The 17,701-nt window shown below is 45.0% G+C and overlaps 1 protein-coding gene and 1 long non-coding RNA gene across 6 annotated transcripts in view; one reads left to right on the plus strand and one right to left on the minus strand.

Moving 5' to 3' along the window:
* Positions 1–4,978: 4,978 nt before the first annotated feature.
* On the plus strand, positions 4,979–10,947 carry LOC143663018 (uncharacterized). Its single transcript, XR_013165703.1, has 3 exons — positions 4,979–5,095; positions 8,731–8,872; positions 9,405–10,947. It is a non-coding gene; the product is annotated as an uncharacterized LOC143663018 (long non-coding RNA).
* Positions 9,084–17,701, minus strand: part of ZBTB49 (zinc finger and BTB domain containing 49) — a 37,154-nt gene continuing 28,536 nt past the window's right edge. For all 5 annotated transcript variants that reach the window (XM_077136382.1, XM_077136380.1, XM_077136379.1 and 2 more), the window contains exon 8: positions 9,084–10,051. In XM_077136382.1, coding sequence (XP_076992497.1) covers positions 9,375–10,051 — 677 coding nt within the window. In that variant the 3' untranslated portion in view covers positions 9,084–9,374. The remainder of the gene's footprint in view (positions 10,052–17,701) is intronic.

Genomic DNA, 17,701 nt, shown 5'->3' on the forward strand with positions numbered 1-17,701 from the left:
AGTTCCCTTATTAATTGTTTGCCTGCATGTCTCCTCTCACTAAAATGTAAATGCCCCAGGATCAGTGTCATTGGATGTTGTTCTAGTTTGCTAACTTCTGGAATGCAATATACCAGAAATGGAATGGCTTTAAAAAGGAGAATTTAGTAAGTTGCTAGTTTACAGTTCTAAGGCCGAGATAATGTCCCAATTAAAGCAAGTCTATAGAAATGTCCAATCAAAGGCATCCATGGAAAGATACCTTGGTTCAAGAAGGCTGATGAAGTTCAGGGTCTCTCTCTCAAGTGAGAAGGCACATGGCAAACAGGGTCAGGAGTTCTCTCTCATTTGGAAAGGCATGTGGCGAACATGGTGTCATCTGCTGGCTTTCTCATGGCTCTACAAAAAGGGACTCATTCCAAAATGTTTCCTCTTTTAAAGGATTCCAGTAAGCAACTCCACCTTCAATGGGTGGAGACACACCTCCATGGAAATCATCTAATCACAAGTTACCACCACCCACAATTGGGTGGGTCACATCTCCATGGGAACAATCAAAATGCTCCTACCCAGCAATATTGAATGAGAATTAAAGGACATGGCTTTTCTGGGGTCCACCACAGATTCAAACCGGTACAGATGTCTTGGTTTCGGCTAAGTCTGCAGTGACTGGCACCACTCCTGGCACACAGTAAATGCTCAATAAATGTTTAGTATGTAATGAAGTCAAGAAAACCAAGGTACTAATATAACTTATGTAGACAGCTTAATTGAACACCATAAGTACATGGAACCTTGAGCAGGACATGAGATTTTGTTGGTTTGTCCAGAGTGATGCCCTGATAAATCCCAGAGTGATTTGAACAGTAAATAAAAAGGTATTTGCAAAGTCCCCTTGGGGGAATGGTGAGAAAGGGGGAAAATTCAACTTCCCCAAGTTGAATTCTTGATATTCCCACAAGCAGTTCGGACAACCAAAGCTATTTATAGGCTGAGCCCCCAATCTTGGGGTTCATTCACATAAAACTTAATCCAACAAAGGATAGGTCAAGCCTACTTAAAATTAGGCCTAAGAGTCACCCCCAAGAGAACCTCTTTTGTTGCTCAGATGTGGCCTTTCCCTCCAGCCAACACCACAAGCAAACTCACCACCCTCCCCCTGTCTACGTGGGACATGACTCCCAGGGGTGTGGACCTTCCTGGTGACGTGGAACAAAAATCCTAGAATGAGCTGAGACTCAGCATCAAGGGATTGAGGAAACCTTCTTGACCAAAAGGGGGCAGAGTGAAAAGAGACAAAATAAAGTGTCGATGGCTGAGAGATTCCAAACAGAGTTGAGAGGTTATCCTGGAGGTTATTCTTATGCATTAAATAGATATCACCTTGTTAGTCAAGATGTAATGGAGAGGCTGGAGGGAACTGTCTGAAAATGTAGAGCTGTGTTCCAGTGGCCGTGTTTCTTGACGATGATTGTATAATGATATAGCTTTCACAAAGTGACTGTGTGATTGTGAAATCCTTGTGTCTGATGCTCCTTTTATCTACCTTATCAACAGATGAATAAAACATACGGAATAAAAATGAATAATAGGGGGAACAAGTATTAAAATAAATTTAGATTGAAATGCTAGTGATCAGTGAAAGGAAGGGGTAAGGGGTATGGTATGTATGAATTTTTTGTTTTCTTTTTATTTCTTTTTCTGAATAGGTGCAAATGTTCCAAGAAATGATCATGATGATGAATATGTAACTATGTGAGGATATTGTGAATTACTGATTATATATGTAGAACGGAATGATCAAAACTTAAGAATGTTTGTGTTTGTTGGTGTTTTTTGGTATTTTTTAAAAAAATTAAAAGAAAACCAAGGCACACAGTTCTCAGCAGAGAGGAGGGGTGGGTAATGGCCACAGGTGCACCTGGCCCAGGCCACAGGTGAGCTTGTGAGTGACCATCCCAGGTAGGCCTCATCTAAGCCTGATGATGTAGGTGTCCCCAGGGAGACATTGAGGCTTGAGAAACTTGCCTCTGTTAGCACCATGGATGAGGGCACTGGTCAGACTCTGACTGAGCTCCTCTGTCTTGCTCTGTTTAGGCATAAATGAATGTAGAAACACTAGAAAATTTTGTCTAAGTCTGGACAAACCTTTGGTTTCAGAAGTCTGTTAGAAGATAATTTTCACAGAGAGGTGAAATCATGTTTCTCGTGCACATATGAAAATGAGTACATATTAAAGAAAACATGTCACTTCATTAGCAGGGATTGAGCAGAGCAGATGTTAAAACCAGTTCAAAAGGGAATCTGAAGACAAGACATGTTTTTAGATCAAGAATATCAAAATTAATATGAAATAGGGGCAAAACTGTTATTTGCTGGGGGTTGGAGTCTGAGGGTGTGGGGGGTGAAGCTAATCCATCCTCTGCTGGACAGGACAGAATCTGCATGTCCCTAGCCAAGAATCAGCGTGCACTGCTATGGGTCACCTGCAATTTAAAGAGTTGTAAAATGGCTCAAAGACAAAGGCTGGAATTGGCTAACCTGGGGAGATGCACTGTTTGTAAACTAGGCCTAGCTTTCCTCTGAAGCAAAGAGGAAAATGAGGGCTGTGTCCAGTGCTGGCTTCCAGCGGAGGCCATTGGAAAGAGCTCTCTTTAGTGGAGCCTTGGCTCAGACCCTCCGTCTTCATTTTGCAGCCTTGAATCTCTGGTGGAACCCCTCTGTCTGTCACTGAGGCTAGAGGAGTGACCAGGACGCAGCTCCTACCCGAACGGCTCAGGATGACTGACCTCCAGCTCCTTTTGAAGCATCCGCCCTCCAGAAAGGTTATTATTGAAGGTAAAAATAACAATAGCCACAATGTATTAAGGTGTCAGACACTTGATAGGCATTTCATTTCATATATTAGACCCTGAAAGGATTTAAATCCATTTGTATAAGTGCATATTATACAAAAGAACACTGAAGTTTAAAATAATTGGATGATGAAAAGAGGATAAAAGGAAAGCAAGAATAAGAATTTTAGGTGTATTTTATCAAAGCGTCAAGGAGACAGAAGCCCTCTCCTGAGCAGCAAACCGCGTCAGGACCATCTTCTAGATAAGAAAACAGGCTCAAAGAAGGCAGATAAATGCCCCAGACCACCTGTGAGAAAAAGGAGGCAAAGCTAAGATAGAACCTGGCTGGCTGACACTCCCTGTGACCCACTTCCAGATCAGGCTGATGCTTTTGCTTTATGTATGCATGCTGAACTATGGAGGGGTAATATTTTGAAGTCAGTGTATTTTTCACTTTTGCCTCTCTGAGTGCATGGCCTTCCTCCCTGGTGACCAAAACCACTCATCTGCTGGGGCGGGGGTGGGGGCAAGTAGGAAAATTTCAGAAGGAGTGCAAAGATTCGAGACACTATGCTGATTCTGGCACGCAGAATAGAGTTCTTCTGATTCAAAAGCCAGGGTTTTGTTGACGAGGCAGGATTTTCCAAATCCCTCCATGTTATCCTTTAGTGCGTCAAGGGCCAGGCCCCGAGTGCAGGGAATTCTCAGGAGCTGGCCAGTCCAGCCCTAGGTATAGGAGGTCTGGATATTTTCAGGAGGTAGAGGGAGGAGAAGAGAAAGTAGACAGACAGCGGGGCCATTAGGATGTCCCAGTTGCCCTCTCCAGGCAAACTGGAGGTGCTTAGCTCCCCGAGGCATTCCCCTATGGGCAGAGGGAAGCCCTGGTCTGCACCCCCTGATTTGCCCTTAAATTTAGATGGTGTCCCATCCCCACCTGGGGCCCAGCTGCACCCACTGGGCGATTTGGCAAAGTCAGTCCCCCAAAGGGTATAGTTGGCCCTCCCCCGGCTCCTCAGGTCTCCAGCTGGGAGGCTGCTGAGACCAGAGCCCGAAGGGGGCTGAGGTGCCCATTAGAGCAGGGGGCCTGTTGCACAGTGGAGGCTGGCTTGGGGATTGTGTGTGTGGGGGGGTTACAGGGCGGAGAGAGATCGTGGCAGCCTCTGTGGCCTGCAAGGATCAGGAATCAGGGTCCAGGCTGCAGCCAGGCCAGCCAGGAAGTTTCCCTGGGCTCAGCCGGCAAGCTGAGAAATTCAAATGTGAGCAGGGTCAACAGGGGGCAGCTTTCTGGGTGACTAGGGACACGGTCTAGGGACCCTGGTTCCTCCCTCGAGTGTGGGGTAGATGTGTGGCCTCGTTACACGACTCCATGTGTGGGAGAAAGCAGAGGGGCTGAGCAGGCGCTTCCTGAAGGAACTGCTTACGCTCTCCCATGCTTTACATTGGATTAGACATACATTCTGCTTTTTCTGTACTTGCTCTCCTCAGGAAGAATTGTTATAGACAAAATTAAGAAATTACAGTTTTCTGAATTCAATTTTGCAACCTTGATACATTGCATTTGAGTCCTTCCAACATGTGATTACCCTTTGCTTGGATTTTAGCTAAAACCATTACCGGTCATTTTAAAGGCACAAAGGGCCAAATAATTTTGTTTACTTGGAAACCTCCATCCCTGCCATCTATTCAACAGATATCGGTGGCGTGCCTGGTAAGTGCTGGACACTATTCTAGGCTTGGCAAGGACAGCAGTGGACTCAGCTGCGGGTCTCTGCCCTCTGGGCACTCACCCCTAGGGAGCCACGGTGAAGGTCAGGGCTGACTGGGTGCCCATATCCCGCCAGCCCTCGGAGGTGGGTGGTTCCATTTTACAGAGGAGGAAACTCAGGCCCAAGGGGAGATGAAGGTCACACAGCCTGGTGGCTCTGAGCTGCACTCGTGGAGCCCAGGGGTGGGTCAGCCGAGCCCAGTGCCCAAGGCGACCTCCTGCCACACTCAAACTCAGGACCAGGGGCACAAGTGGGTTTTTGTGGCCGCCAAACCTCAGAAAACCCAGCCCTGAGGTGGTTGTTCTTGTTTCTTTTCCAGCAAGAGGCAGGAGAAAGGGCTGCGTCCTCCTCTGGCCCTGCCCGGCGTGTGCGGTTGTCACCCTGGATCCCTCACCTGACCTGTGAGGTGCGTCCCGGGGAAGGGGGCCGAGCAAGGCTCACCTGCCAGCCCTTCCGGGCTCACAGCCTCAGGGCAACTCCTCACCCACTAGCCTGTGGGCAGGGAGACACCCGGTAAGGCTGAGACCCAAAGAGCACGTTACCCCGACCCCCACCCCCCGCAAATGGGTGAAAAGAGAATGCTCCGTCAACTAAGAGGATTCCGGGGTGGCTCCTGTGAGGCTAAGACAAGCGCCAGTGTCCTGAAATCTGGCGGCGGGCCCTTGACCTCGGGTGGATAGGGAATGCTATACCACCACCTGGTGGCAGCAGGAAAACCTGACACAAAGCAGCCCGGCGCGCCGACAGCCTTGTGAAGTCCGAAGGGCCTTAGACACTGAGCCCCTGCCGTCTGCCCAGGACTCTGCAGGTCCTGCACAAACGTCCTCTAGTCAAAGGGAAGCCTGGCGGGCCTACTGCTTGTGGCTGAAGAGTGTTGAATTGACCCATAGTTTTTTGACAAGGAATGATGTTGGTGCTAATTTGCTATGTGAAAAAGGCAAAGAACAAGGCAGTATGCACAGTATAAGTCAATTGAAAAAAAAATTAAAGCGCCTACATTTATTTGTCCCTGAATGCAGAGGTGTCTTTAAGGAAATGAACCAAGACACAGTGTAGCACCTCACTGGGTTGTCGAAAGGACTGACGGACACAATACCTGACACGGGGAAGCGTCAGGCACGTGTCGCTATTGCTGGTGGTGTTAGTAATGATACCAGAATCTAATTTATTCTCATCACCATCATCTCCAGGGGATAAAATTACTTTTGTTTTTTACTTATCTGTATTTCCTTGATTTTTTCACTATAGTCCAGGGATTATTACTTAAGTACTTCAAGGGGAAAAAAGTTTAATAAAAGGTGGGGTGGGGAGGGCATTATGAGCCCTAGAAGATTTCATGATTCTCATAGCACCAGGTGCTTGTGTGAAAACTCGCATAACAGTCTGGCAGATGAGACTTGCCTCCTTTACCTGGCTCTTATTACCTGGCTGGGTCCTCTGCCACCAAGCCACTCTGGGACCTGGGACCCAGCTCCATCTCTTAATGACCAGATTGCTTGACTTCTCTGGGAGGCACTAGGCCATCTGTAAATGGAGGTGATAAGATCTGTCTCACAGGGTGGTTATGAAGTGTAAATGAGCAGGTATTTGAAAAGCACCTGCCTGGCACAGAATAAACATGGTGCATCTTTTTTTTCTTTTCAATAGACTTTATTTGTCCTGATTATATTAAGACTTTTAATGGTGCATGATGCGTTTTTGTCCTATTTTTGTAATATTCCTGGGTAATTCAGGGGAAAGGCCCAGGACTGACTTGTAAGTTTAGGAGTCATGGGCCATTGGATAGCACTTAGTCATTAGACATGGTGATATTCGCAAGGGTGTGAGCGAATAGGGGGAGAAAAGAGGAACATGGCCTGAGCTCTGGGGTGCCCCAAAACTTGCCCCGACACTAGGTGGATTGATGAAGAGGGGAAAAGGAGTCAGATACCGAGCAGCCAGTGAGTTAGGGGGAAATGTTGAAGGAGTGTAGACCCTGGAGTCCCAGTTCTTGTTCCAAGACACTAGATCAACTTACTATTGAGAATCAAATACTACCTATGGTCAACTAAGATGGGAACTGGGAACCCACCACTGGATTTAGCGATGGGAAGGTCATTGGTGACCTGAATGAAAAGTGTTTCATTGGAGAGGTGGGGACCAAAATCTGATTGGCCAGGGTTCAAAGGGAAAGAAAAATGGAGGATCAAAGTAGAAAGGAAAATGAGGGGTCCAATATTTTGTCTAAAAGGTGTTCCCAAAGCATTCTTTTGACAATTACTTACTGAGCATCTATTAAGTGCCAAGCACCATTTAGGGCTCTGGGGACACAGTGGAAGAAGAGAGACAAAAAATCCCTGTCCTCCTGGACCTCGTATCCAGCAGGGGGACAAAATATATTGTGTGTCAGACAGTGCTAAGTCTGGTAGGAGAAAGAGGTGAGGTGGGGGTGGGGTTGCAGGTTTAGATGGGATGTGAGTCTCTGGGCGCAGGCAGGTAGATTGGTGGGCAGGGTGAGAGCTGGAGGGAAGCTCCTCCCTTATTTGCTTCTATGTTCTCAGTGAAACAGAAAGCAGGAGCATTAGAGGAAGGATGGGGGAAAGAGGTGTTAGAAGATGGAGAAGAAAATGTGTGAGAGACATCTGGGACAGCGCGTGGAATAGAGAAACACAGGGGGTATTCTGGTTTGCTAGCTGCCAGAATGCAGTATACCAGGAATGGAAAGACTTTTAAAAAGGGGAATTTAACGAGTTACAAGTTTACAGTTCTAGGGCCACAAAAATGTCCCAGTTAGAGCAAGGATATAGAAATGTCCAATCTAAGGCATCCAGGGAAAGGTACCTTGGTTCAAAAAGGCTGATGACACAGGGTTTCTCGCTCAGCTAGAGGGACACATGGTGGACATGGCAGCGTCTGCTTGCTTTCTCTGCAGGCCTCTTGCTTCATGAAGCTCCCAGAGCAGTGTTTTCCTTCTTCATCTCCAAAGGCTGGTGGACTCTCTTGTTCTGTCGTGGTTCTGCAGCTCTCTTCTCTCCGAAATGTCTCCTCTTTTACAAGATCCCAGTAAACAAATCAAGACCCATGTAGAATGGGTGGAGATACGTCTCCATCTAATCAAGTTTAATATGCACAATTTTTCCAACCTATCATACTGAACAAGGATTAGAAGAAACCATTGCTCTCACAAGACTCATTAGGATTAAAACATGGCTTTTCTAGGGTACATGAATCCTTTCAAACTGGCACAGGGGACTGTGAGGCAGCACTCAGGGCTCACTTGAAACCAGAGAATGTTTTGCCTCTTGCCAGCCTGGTTCAACCACCTGCGTGCAGGATCAGGGGCAAAGCTCGGTTTAGCAAGGATTGAAGGTTTACCAGCTAAGTTTGCTCAAGGTCTGGAAAGCATACCATGGCATGATGGTGCATAGGGTTTAGATTGGGCAACAAGTTTGGGGTGTGCAGGCAGTGAAAGATGGGTGGATCAGTGGATCTGCCAGGCCCTGGAGGCCCTGGAGGGTTGTTGCGGTTGGTACACGCAAGGAGGAACCAGAAAGAAGCGGTGGGGGACATGAAGGGCCAGTGGGACAGACATAGGAGATTAATGTCTATGAGCACTCCAAGGCATGTACCACGGAAGGGAGGGACCTAGATCCTCACCCCTCATTAACCGTATGTCCTTTTCGTCTGTAAAATGGGAAAAAAACACACTTGCTGAGCCAGCCTTGCAGGACTGCAAATGTAGTCAATGGTTGGGAAAACCACGAATTGAACCAAATTTGTCTGATTTCACATTGGATATTATCTACAACATGCCTCTTTTCTAGGAAAATCCTCACCTGCTGACCAGTTTCTCTCTTGGGCATATTATATTTCTGAGTTGATATTGACATTGAGACTGTCCGGAGGTGGGGGGAGACAGTGCTTTCAAACATCTGGCCTTTGGGCAAGCAGTCCCATAGGCAAATAATATATATTGTTTTAGTAGTTTCCCTACTGGTAACATTATCTCACTTTGGTATTCTAGCAACAGCGCTAGGGGCAGAAGCCATCAAGTGGGCTGGGCAGGTGAGAGAAGGAAATATACTTTTAGGAAGCAAAGTCAAGTGCCAGATTTAATGTATGATTGGGTCCTTTAAGCCTTGTAAAAGGCCCTTTCTCTCATATTACAGAAAACCCAAGAAGATTCTGAGAGGGTGAGCAGCTCACCTGCAACCCAAGGAGGAAGTAGAAGACTGGCTTCTGAAGCTCACTGTCTGCAGATGGCAGAACAATGAAACCCTGTTGCTATTTTTATATCACTGTGCCCTTTAGGTGAATAAAAACCCTGTAGAAAGCATATGCTATTATATAGGAAGGCAAGTTCCATTTATTCAAATTAAATTAAGAGTTTCATATACAAATACAACCTTTGTGCAAATATTTAAAAGTACAAAATGCTACAAATAATGTTGTAAAAAATGCAAAAATAATACCTGTATATTATATATATATATGTATTTTTTTTCTTTTCGCATGACCAAAATGTACAGCAGTTTATACAATTATGCATTCTATCACGCTAGTTAATGAGAGTTTCTCAAGCCTTTAGCTCCTGTGATTCAAGCCCTTTGCTCCTGGGCCAACCTTTCTTCCCAAACCCTGAGCTCAAGATGCTTCACATTTTTAGCCATCAGGAAGGAAATGATCAAAATATTCCTTAGCTGGTTAGAAGGGCCCAGTCATGTGGAAAACGGCCCCCTCCTGCAGCCTGAGACAAGTCTGCTAAATTTAGAACATGACTCTAATGCTGAGAAATGCCGATGTAGTTAGTCCGTCACTGATCCAACTCACTTTCATTCTGCAGTGTCTTCATCGCCAGGCCCCAGAGAGTCATGCTGGAGAAAAACTGCCCTTCTGAGTTCCGGTAAACAGTGGAAGGAGCACGACTGCCCAGGGGCTCACTGCAGTGATTGTCCAGAGCCGCCAGGGATGAGCGGATCATGGCCATGCCGTCAGTGGGCAGCGGCTCATCCAGGGCTGAGGGCTCCACACCCACGTACGCATAGGCCTGGTGTGGTGCTGGCTGCACTGGGGGCTTGGCAAGTTTCACAGGCTCCAAATTCAGGTCTTCCTGGTCACTGGCTATGTGAGGGTGCCCCAGAGGCCGTAACTTACAACAGGCACCTGCAGGGCGGCTCTCAAACCCTGTTGCTGAGTTTTCCACTGGGGGGCCGGGGAGTTTAACAGACACTGGCATCAAAGTCACAGACATGTCTTGGGAAAAAGAATCTGAACTCTGAGATTTCTCAAGGTCGGAGGTTTCGATGACATGACTGAACTCCTCCATTGTGTCCGGGCTCTCATCATCTGCTTTGCAGTGCATCTTCTTGTGCCGCCGGAGCACAGCAGAGCGGGTGAAGCATTTGTTACAGATCTCACATGTGTACGGCTTTTCCCCAGTATGAGTGCGGACGTGCCTGCGGAGGTCACCTGATCCCCCAAAACATTTTCCTGGAAAAGGAAAAATAGCATGTTTTTAGAAATGGACATCATGAAAGGATTTCCCGTGTCCCCCTTCCAAAATCCCAAATGATCCTGAGTTAAGGAGAGCTGGACTGAATCCGATGTCAGTACCCAGGAACGTCTGATTCCCTGGCTCACTGTGGAAGACACTTGCACTCTTTGGGGCAGTCCCCTCTACAGTGATACCTAAGGTTCAGGATCTCAGGGCAGCATGGCAAAAGCCTATGTGCCTGCTCCTGCCAGGATTCTGATGGGGAACCCCCAGCTCTCCTCCTTGCTGGTCTCACTTCAGTTGTCCTCAAATCCAACATGTCCAACTGATAACTCAGAAACATGACTATAATGGGCTTTTTACCATGATTTTCCAATCCTTCCCCTGGGTCTACTGCCTTGTTCTATATATACAATAGAGGTGAAAGATCTAGTTCTATGATTAGAATAGGTAAGAAGATAAGAGAGAAAAATCAATAAATAACCCCACAGAAGCAATACAACATTTACAAGAGATTACCCAAAAATAAACCAACAATCAATGTGGGTATATATTTAGAACTCCTAACTTACCATGTGTCACTATATTTGAATTCTCAGGTATCTAGCCCTAGTCAAGCAACAGGCATACTATTATGATCAAATTAGTTGTCAATATCCATGCAATTAGATTTTAGACACTTTTCTCCCATATTAAATACACTGAAACAACAAACCATAACTCTTTGTCTCTGCATATTCACATCTATATTTTGTTCACAATGTCAGGGCCTATTTTCTTCAGCTAACAGTATAAACGTTGTAGCAGTAATTTTAAGAGCTAAAAAATTTACCTGTATAAATTTTAGCCAGAGTAGAGAGCTTTTTTCCCTGTTGTCTTAGGAGCTTTTTTTTTTTTTTACACATACATTTTAACAAGAATCTGTTACGCTTTGTCTTCCTAGACCAAAGAAGCAAATTAAGGAGTGGGGGAAGAAACTGATATAGTGAAAGCACAGTGCCAGCCAAGTGGCATATGCCAAGGAGACAACTATCAATAGGGCAACTTCTGGTTACTATGTACATACATGTTCACCTCTGCTCCTTCTCAAACCCCACTAAAAGGAAAAGAGTATGTATAAACCCACAAAGACAAGATAATATAAGAATAATGGCACATACATAATGCCACCTCAAATTCAGAAGCTGGGCTGTGGTTGGCCAAGTGGCACATGACCAAGCAGAGATGAGGCTGACAGCCCATGCCCACAGGGGGAAAACCAGTAAGAAGCCAACTGACCAGGCCTGTGGGGCTCCAGAAGGCTCAGGAGGGACCAGAAGCAGGAAGATGAGGTGACAGACACACTTCAATTCCAGATCTACAGCTCTGCCCCAGGCAGCCAGCAACGCTGCTCCCTCCTCCCTGGAGAAGACCGGAACTGGGGGCACTAGAAAGCTCAGCCGAGTGCCCCAGAGTCAGAAGCCAGGGCAACAGCAGAGAGAGGGATGAGGCGCCATCAAGTAAGAGATAGCCACATGCTGAACTGTAAGCTCTGCTTGATGCCCTTCCCCGACCTGGCTCCCCAAATGCTCACATCCAGACTTATACTCCATAGGCAGGAGATGCTGGGACTCTTCTCTGGAAAGTGGTCCCAGAGAAAAGGCCTGTGGAGACGGACACCTGGGGCTGCCTCTCCAGAACAGTTGTGAAGAACCTACGTGAAGCCCACCAGGGAGCACTCAGCTCTTCTGTACTCATTTAAATGAACAGACGAGGACCAGTAACCACGAGGGGCATTCAGGAAAGCCTCCAATCAGAAAGATGCCAAAAGAAATGGCTGAAAAGAAACAAGTCCATTCGCAGAAGAAGGCATAAAAACAAGCCACACCATGAGAGGGCCGAAGGAAATACTAAACCATGAAATAGAAAACAGGATGCTATAAAACAAATACTTAGAGAAGAAAAAACTCTTGGAAATTGAAGTTATTATAGTGAAGGTTTAGAAGAAATAGTTGAGAAAACCTCTTTGAAAGTAAAACAGGAAGATAAAGTGAGAGAAAAAGAAGGAAGGAAAGTTTAGAGGACCAATTCACGGAGGTTCCTGTCTTGACTAAAATGTGACCCACACATTCATCCAACATATATCCACTGAAAGCCACCATAGGGCCAGGCAGTGCTCTGGGACCTAGGGACACAGCAGAGAGCGAGAGACCAAAGCCTGCCCCTGGTCTCCCGGAGCTGACATCCTGATGGAGGAAGAAGAATTAAAATGTAAAGACTATGACAAGTCCGAAGGGACAAAGCAAGCAGGGAGGGGGAGAGGAATTAGGGATGGGTGGGAGGAATGGGGGATGATTTCACTGAGCAACTAAGGAAAGGAACATATTACAAGCCACATTCTATGTGACAGCTCCTCAGAGAGGGTTCCTTCTCCATGACAGGGACCGTGGATCTTCTGAGGAAGAGGAGCCAGTCCTTGTCTTTATATCTCACAGGAGACAGAGCATTGAAGGTGCTCAAAAAATGAAGGAAAAAGCAGACTCAACCTATTTCAGTCCCCTGAACAATCCCTACAATGACTTTTATAAACAAGGAAGCCAAGACTCACAGATGTAGGTAGCTTGTCCAAGGTTACAAAATTAAATTAAGCCAGTGTGACTTCAGCAATTCTGAAATCTGTGTTTTCTCTACCACATTATCTTTTAAAAAAGTGAAGATCAACTCGGACTGTGGAAGTAAAGTGGTATACAAAACATTCTGTAATTTCATACAAAACTATTACAATTCAAAACCATAGGCAACTGAAGGTTATACTTCATTATCTGGAAAATTAATTCATGGGTCATTTAAAACTACATAAATAAAGAGGGATTACAGAAGTGACATGCAAAACTTCAGATTTTTTCTACACAAGAACCCAGTGATCCTCAGCTATTTGGAAAAATCAGAAGGAAAATTACCAAAAAACACTTGACTAGGTTTGGTTGAATTTGCCCTTATGATAAAGAGATCAAAGTGGGAATCCACAAAAGAAGAAAAGTGAAACTAATTTCTGAGGGTTAAACATTAATTTTACATGAATTTTTAAATAGGAAGAGGTGACTGTGCCAGCCTCACAAATGATAAATTATTATCCAAGGTAGAGTGCCACATGAAGGCAGTGGTCTGGGTTAATGGACTAGACAAACCATGATAAATACCAATTTGTTGTCAATAGAGAAAAATGCCATGAAGAGGAAAGAAGTGGACCTGAGAAGAAGGAACTGATCAGAGGAAGTCATGCTGCATCCTAAGGAGCTGGTAGAGTGCCTCCACACAGCAGGGGCACACTAAGTATTTACTGAGCTAATGAAGAATAACAGGTCAAGGTCACAGCTAGGAAGAGGATAGGTCTAACTGGCTCTCTCATCTAAGTGGATTTACTACACCAGGCCACCTGTAAAAAGAGTAGGAATGGGAAAACTGAGGTAGGCAGAAAAGAAGAAACTGAAAAAGAAACATCCAAATGGGTGGGAGGAGGACTGGCAACTCCTGAAAGCCATAGCTGGGGTGCATGGTTGGGCCTGAAACACAGTGGACCCAAATATGAAGGCGCATGGGCCCCTACAGTGAAACTAGGCATTTCAGACACTCTAAGAAATATCATAGGCGAGGAGTGAAAGCCAGCCATCCAACTCATAAGCCCCTCCCCAACAGTCAGGGTGGGGACATCGAAGACAAGGTGGAGAATGTGGGGGAGGACTTTTTGAAGAGAGCTTTGCTGTGCTTTTCCTCCCACCAAGAGGGAGCAACGTGGGGAGTGTCTCCCCCTTACACCTTGACTGGAGAGAAGAGCTTGGCTTGATGCGCCTCTCTGTAGTTAGGAGGGGCCAGTGGGCCAGTGCCCGCTTCCTGCCACATAAATCTAGTGAGCAAGAGAGCTGCCGCTGTGCAGGTGGCAAAGAGAGGAGGGTTGGCTCTGTGCTAGTGTGGGCCTGTGTCAGCCCCCGGAGCAAAGAACACCTCCAGGGAGCAGGGGAGCAGGCCTGGAGCCACTTTAAATGCAGCCTTAGAAGATGGCCTAGAAGGGCGATAAGGCTCCCAAATAAAATGGCTCCCTGCAATTAACTGCTACAAAACCAAGGGCTAGAGAGAAGAGGAAAATGTGATCTGCACCTTAGAAAATGAAGTTAACTGTTGGGGAGAGGAGAGGGATGGCATGGGGAGGAGAGGGAAAGGACCTCTTATTATATTTTGAAGGACCATGAGCTACTCAAGAAAGAGCAGCTTTAAACACTGCAAAGCCCTGATGTGAAGCCATTTTAAAACTGAACCTGTCTATAATAAATCCAAGAGAAATGAAAAGATCCATCCACACAAAAAGCTGAACATGAGGTTACTGTTAGTGTTAGATGCACTGATACATCTCAGAATAATTTGGTCAGAGAATAAAAAAGGATTTGCCAAGTCCCCTTGGGGGACTGGGGAGAAAGGAAGAAATATAAACTTCCTCAACTGGGGAATTATTGCTATTCTCACAGGCACTGGGGATAACCAATTCAAGAGGCTGAGCCCTCAATCTTGGGGTTTGCCCCTGGGAAACTTACTCCTGCAAAGGAGAAGGTAAGCCTACTTATATTTATGTCTAAGTCACCCCTAGAGAACCTCTTTTGTGGCTCAGATGTGGCCTCTCTAAACCAACTTGACAGACGAACTCACTACCCTCCCCACAACATGGGACTTGACTCCCAAGGCTGCAAATCTCCCTGGCAACGTGGGGCAGGACTCCTAGGATGAGCTGGGACCTGGCATCAAAGGATTGAGAAAGCCTTCTTGATCAAAAGGGGGAAGAGAAAAATGAGACAAAATAGTCTCAGTGGCTGAGAGATTTCAAACCTCTCAAAATTGAGAGGTTATCCTATGTGTTATATAGATATCCTTTTTTTAGTTTACAGTGTATTGGAGTGGCTAGAGGGAAGTACCTGAAACTACTGAACCATATTCCTGTAACCTTGATTCTTGAAGACGACTACATTAATTATACAGCTTTTACAATGTGACCATGTGATTGTTCAAACCTTGCCTCTGATGCTCCCTGTACCCAGAGTATGGACAAATGAGTAAAAAAAAATAAGGGCAAAAAAATAAATAACAGATGGAGGGGATACAGGATTAAAAAAAAAATTGGGTACACTGAAATACTGGTAGTCAATGAGAGGGAGGGATTAGGGGTATGGAATGTATGAGCTTTTTATTTTCTTTTTATTTCCTTTTCTGGAGTGATGCAAATGTTCTAAGAATGATGATGATGATAAATACACAACTATGTGATGATATGGTGAGCCACTGATTGTATACTTTGGATGGACTGTATGTGTATAAAGATATTTCAATAGATGTATAAAAAAAAAGCTGTACATGAATGTTCACAGCAGTATTAGTCATAATAGACCCAAAGTAGGAAGAACCCAATGTCCACCTATAAATGAATGAAGAAAAAAAACATGGTCTATCCATACAATGGAATATTATTTGGCCATACAAAGGAATAAAGCTCTGGTATGTACTACAACATAGATAAACCTTGAAAACATAAAACTAAGTGAAAGATGCCAGTTACAAAAGGCTACATATTGAATATGCAACTATGTGATGATATTAAGAATTACTGATTATATATGTAGAATGGAATGATATGCTAATGTTTAATATCATTAAACATAATATGTTTTTGTTTGTTATTAATTTTTTTAAATAAAAAAAAGCCTACATATTTTATGATTCCATTTGTAGAAATGCCCAGAGTAGATAAATCTAAAGAGACAGAAAGTAGATTAGCAATTGCCTAGGGCAGGGGGTGGGTGGGAGTAGGAAGGGGATGCTAATAGGTATGGGGTTTCTTTTGGGAACAATGAAAAGGCCCTAAAGTTAGACTGCACTGAAGGTTGTAAAAATCTGAATATATTAAAAAACCAATGAACTGTTCACTGTAAAGTGGGTAAATTTTATGGAATGGGAATTATCTTGATAAAACTGTTAAAAAAAACTGAACCTGTCCCATAAGAACATTCTAGCTCCCTTTATCTCTCCCCATCTTTCCAGCTGACCTGTCACAGTCAGAAAATACAGTCAGTGAGATGGGGCAGAGGGGAGGAGGTGCAAAGTGAAGAGAGAGAAAGGTCCTGCCTCAGGTCCTCAGCTACAGGTAGGGAAGAGAAAACAACTTTAAATCCAGTTCACAGCTGTCATAATTACTTGGAATTGACATTTTAAATTAGCGATTTGAGACTGTTTGTGATTTAAAAGGATGAATTTTCATTTTCTAAGAGTGACCATATTAATCATACAACTGCCTAAATTTTTATCCAGGAGATCTGCATACAATTTAAGGGGAGAGAGAACCAAAGCTGCCTACTGGTTACCTCCCATAAGCCCTGCCATATTCAAGATACCAATCACCACCAGAATGAGGCACTGTGAAAAATGCCCTCCCTCCAGGCTTTCCACAGCTGGACTCCGAGCATTTTCCCCATTTGCTCTAAATAGGCAATCATGAACGTCTTTACTCATTTATTCACCCCATGATTCAATTAGCATTGCTAAGTACCTGTCACGTGTGTGTTCACAAACTTCAGTCCTTTGGAGGCAAAGTGTGTCTGCATCCTGACCCTAAAACTCTGTGATCACAGGCAACCAGCCACCTCTGTGCCAAGATGCACCCTGGGTCTAGGGCTGACAGCTTACCGCTGCTCTTCCTTGGTGACTGCACTGATGATTGTAGTGAAGCATCAAATGTCCCCAGAAATGTTCTTTGCTTTCTAAGTAAATGATCTCAAAAAGTCCTACCTTGAGACCTTACCCTGTGGTCCTAATGCTTTTGTGCAGAGCCATCTTGCTCTTTTGGCCATTATCTCCCACACTTTCTCACTTACCTCACCCTGCCTACCTGGGCCATTAGCATCTAACATTCCTGATACATAAGACACTCAGTAAATCTCTGCTATGTGACTGAGAGAAGTCCCTGGGAAGTAGGACAAAAACACTATTACTTCCATTTTCTGAGGAGGTGGCTTTGGCTCCCAAATGACTTTTGAGATACAGAATCAGCTTGTGATGGTTTGAAGCTGTTTTGTACCCCAGAAAAGGCCATGTTCTTTTAATCCATTCCTGTGAGTGCAGACCTGTTGTAGGTGCGACCTTTTCATTAGGTTATTTCAATTGTGGAGTTGGTCCAGGGTGGGTCTTAATCCCCTTACTGAAGTCCTTTATAAGAGAATGAAGGAAACATAAAGCACAGAAAACCCAGAGAAGCTGAGAGGAAGCAGAGATAAAATTAAGAGAAGTTCATACAGAAAGGCCCCAGAGAAGCTGAGAAAGAATCAACTGGAAAGACAGAGGAAGCTACTGAAGCCAGAAACTGAAAGAATGAAACGACGGACCATGTGACCAAGGTGTCCTTGATGCTGGCAGCCTGTCTTCAGAGTCAAGTTATCATCCTGTTCATGCCTTGAGTTGGACATTTTCATGGCCTAAGAGCTATAAATTGTAAGTTAATAAATCTCCATTGTAAAAGCTAACCTATTTCTGGTATACTGCATTCCAGCAGCTTTACCAAACCAAAACCTGAAAGAACAAGGACAAAAAGTGGTACCCTTCCTGCTCCATGGGAGTCCTGCCGGCTGCCTTGT

This window comes from Tamandua tetradactyla, chromosome 19 (genome assembly GCF_023851605.1).
Source record: "Tamandua tetradactyla isolate mTamTet1 chromosome 19, mTamTet1.pri, whole genome shotgun sequence".
Lineage (NCBI taxonomy): Eukaryota > Metazoa > Chordata > Mammalia > Pilosa > Myrmecophagidae > Tamandua > Tamandua tetradactyla.